Genomic DNA, 3,455 nt, shown 5'->3' on the forward strand with positions numbered 1-3,455 from the left:
TTTTGGAAGGTATTTGGATAAATATGAGCATCGGTTAATTTATGCGCACACCGATAACTCGACTTAGAGTCGGTTTCATAAAAATGAACAATATCCGACCAACTTACCCGACTATTTTTAAAAAAAACCGTATTTTTTAAATTTTGTAAACAGTTACGACTACTTTTTATCAAATGGGGGCTATCGTAAAAAAAATACACCTCCTGGCCATTAACAGTAAAAAAAGGCCGTGACGCTGAAACACCTAACAAATTAGCGAAATTCTGAAAATTGGTGCCCTGGTCGCAAACAAAATGGCAAGGAGTTAGTCCTATATTTTGCAGTTGGGTAATGGCTTCAAGAATGTATTTCTTGAGGACATCCCCTTTGCAGGAACCTTTAACGAAAAAATAAGCCAATGGGTGGGACCAAGGCTCTCCACCTATACCTTGCACCATTATAGTCATTGCAGTAGTTGCTAATCTAGAAGTGCGATTTTCATCGCCATAATCCTCAATACCTATCACCCTATCCAATTTCCTATCATACTGCAAATGACATTTCAGTGACATCTCATCACATGAAACCGACACGAACTTTTGTTCGAAAGTGAATCCCCTACTCCTAATCTCTAACGATTTTATGCTACTTTGGGTGCAACCTGGGAGACGGGGCCAGTCTGTAACAAAGTTTTCCAAAGTACTTTCGGATGGAAAATCTAATTGGTGCTTTTAATGCCGATAAGCAACTGGCGATAGAAAAAATACACCCAAAGCTATCGTTTTCAAAAAATTGTCATATCGCCGACCATGGGTACGGCGATTACTATTAATAAAACTACTCCTAATGCAAGCACCTAACTGAGGAGGAACTTTGCTACAAACTAAAGAAAGAGGGTCTGACTGTTCCCTCAAAGAGCTATTCCTTAGCTGTTCCCTACATCTTTCTAATTCTGCGGCCATTTCAACTAACTGGGCCTTTAAACTTCTATTTTCCTGCTCTTTTTCATCTAACTTTATTTTCAAAACCCTATTCTCTTCCCTCAATTTCTTCTTCCTTTCTGTTCCTGCGGTCAGACCCCTACCTGTTTGCGCGGCCTTATCAATATTAAAAGAAACATCCTCCTCAAAAAATGGAAGAGGCTCTAAAATTTCATCTTCAATTTCATTTTGAATACTTAGAAAAAGCTGCCTCGATGCATTTTGTGCGTTTGAGACAGCTTCTTCAACTTGGGGAGCAAAATCTTCTAGACCCAATAAAATTGTATTTTTTAATTCCGAATTTGGGACGTGAAATGTAGGCTCAACTTTTAAATTTATATCGGGAACGGCCCCCGAACGCAATCGTTTTTCAAGGCGCATTTTTGCCGAAAAATGCCGCTCACAAGCAAAAATATTTTTAGGTGTTTCATCGGAAACACCTAAACGGTTGAGCCAACATTTACGCCTATTAAAAGAAACAAAATATAATACAAAGGTAAAAATTTAATTATAAAATATGTGTAATAATAATAATAATAGTGCAAAAAGTGTATATTTAATGAATATTTAAAGTACGACTCTTTATAACTATCATAAATATTCAATTATAAATTGTTACTTTAAAATAATTTATTTAATTAATTAACGGCAATGGCAATAAATTGACAGTCACGCTCTGAACAAGTAGAGCGCGACAGACTGCAAGCGACATTTGTCAAATATTAAAATACACATGTTCTTAAGGACACAGTTATTGAGGCAGCTGCACGACTACATAACTGTGTCCATAAGAACGTGTGTATTTTAATATTTGACAGATGTTGCTTGCAGTCTGTCGCGCTCTACTTGTTCAGCACGTCACATTTAAAAACACACGGAAATTCGATTTAATTATCCAAAATTACTATTTTCATTGCACATTCTCATTTTCACAAATATTTAACAAACACAAACACTTTTTGCACTATTTAATGTTTTTCACTCACCGTTCGAGGTCCGTTCCACTGTTTGGAAATCCAAATGTTATTCCTCCCTCGTTGCAGCCAACAATACACTTCCTCCAACTGCTGGTTGTTTTCGGCATTTTATCTGCAAAATAAATAAAAAAAGTATTAAATAAATGCAAGTTTATTTAATAAAAGTTAAAATATACTCTTCTTCTTTACTGGCGTAGACACCGCTTACGCGATTATAGCCGAGTCAACAACAGCGCGCCAGTCGTTTCTTCTCTTCGCTACGTGGCGCCAATTGGATATTCCAAGCGAGGCCAGGTCCTTCTCCACTTGGTCCTTCCACCGGAGTGGAGGTCTTCCTCTTCCTCTGCTTCCCGCGGCGGGTACTGCGTCGAATACTTTCAGAGCTGGAGTGTTTTCATCCATCCGGACAACATGACCTAGCCAGCGTAGCCGCTGTCTTTTAATTCGCTGAACTATGTCAATGTCGTCGTATATCTCGTACAGCTCATCGTTCCATCGAATGCGATATTCGCCGTGGCCAACGCGCAAAGGACCATAAATCTTTCGCAGAACTTTTCTCTCGAAAACTCGCACCGTCGACTCATCGGTTGTTGTCATCGTCCAAGCCTCTGCACCATATAGCAGGACGGGAATTATGAGCGTCTTATAGAGTTTGGTTTTTGTTCGTCGAGAGAGAACTTTACTTTTCAATTGCCTACTCAGTCCGAAGTAGCACCTGTTGGCAAGAGTTATCCTGCGTTGGATTTCAAGGCTGACATTGTTGGTGGTGTTAACGCTGGTTCCTAAATAGACGAAATTATCTACAACTTCAAAGTTATGACTGTCAACAGTGACGTGGGGGCCAAGTCGCGAGTGCGACGACTGTTTGTTTGATGACAGGAGATATTTCGTCTTGCCCTCGTTCACTGCCAGACCCATTTGCGTTGCTTCCTTGTTCAGTCTGGAGAAAGCAGAACTAACGGCGCGGGTGTTGAGACCGATGATATCAATATCATCGGCATACGCCAGCAGCTGTACACTCTTATAAAAGATTGTACCTGCTCGGTTCAGTTCTGCAGCTCTAATAATTTTCTCCAGCAGCAGATTGAAAAAGTCGCACGATAGGGAGTCGCCTTGTCTGAAACCTCGTTTGGTATCGAACGGCTCGGAGAGGTCCTTCCCGATCCTGACGGAGCTTTTCGTGTTGCTCAACGTCAGTTTACACAGCCGTATTAGTTTTGCGGGGATACCAAATTCAGACATCGCGGCATAAAGGCAGCTCCTTTTCGTGCTGTCGAAAGCAGCTTTGAAATCGACGAATAGGTGGTGAGTGTCGATTCTCCTTTCACGGGTCTTTTCCAAGATTTGGCGCATGGTGAATATCTGGTCGGTTGTTGATTTACCAGGTCTGAAGCCACACTGATAAGGTCCAATCAGTTTGTTGACGGTGGGCTTTAATCTTTCACACAATACGCTCGATAGAACCTTGTATGCGATGTTGAGGAGGCTTATCCCACGGTAGTTGGCGCAGATTGTGGGG

At 40.9% G+C, this 3,455-nt stretch overlaps 1 protein-coding gene across 1 annotated transcript; it reads right to left on the reverse strand.

Moving 5' to 3' along the window:
• Positions 1-424: 424 nt before the first annotated feature.
• Positions 425-2,259, reverse strand: LOC125779428 (uncharacterized). Its single transcript, XM_049460790.1, has 2 exons — positions 1,946-2,259; positions 425-1,425 (listed from the first exon to the last, which is right to left on the reverse strand). The coding sequence occupies exons 1-2, from the start codon at positions 2,041-2,043 to the stop codon at positions 711-713; spliced, it is 813 nt and encodes a 270-aa protein (XP_049316747.1). The 5' UTR covers positions 2,044-2,259; the 3' UTR covers positions 425-710.
• Positions 2,260-3,455: the final 1,196 nt, after the last annotated feature.

This window comes from Bactrocera dorsalis, chromosome 6 (genome assembly GCF_023373825.1).
Source record: "Bactrocera dorsalis isolate Fly_Bdor chromosome 6, ASM2337382v1, whole genome shotgun sequence".
NCBI lineage: Eukaryota > Metazoa > Arthropoda > Insecta > Diptera > Tephritidae > Bactrocera > Bactrocera dorsalis.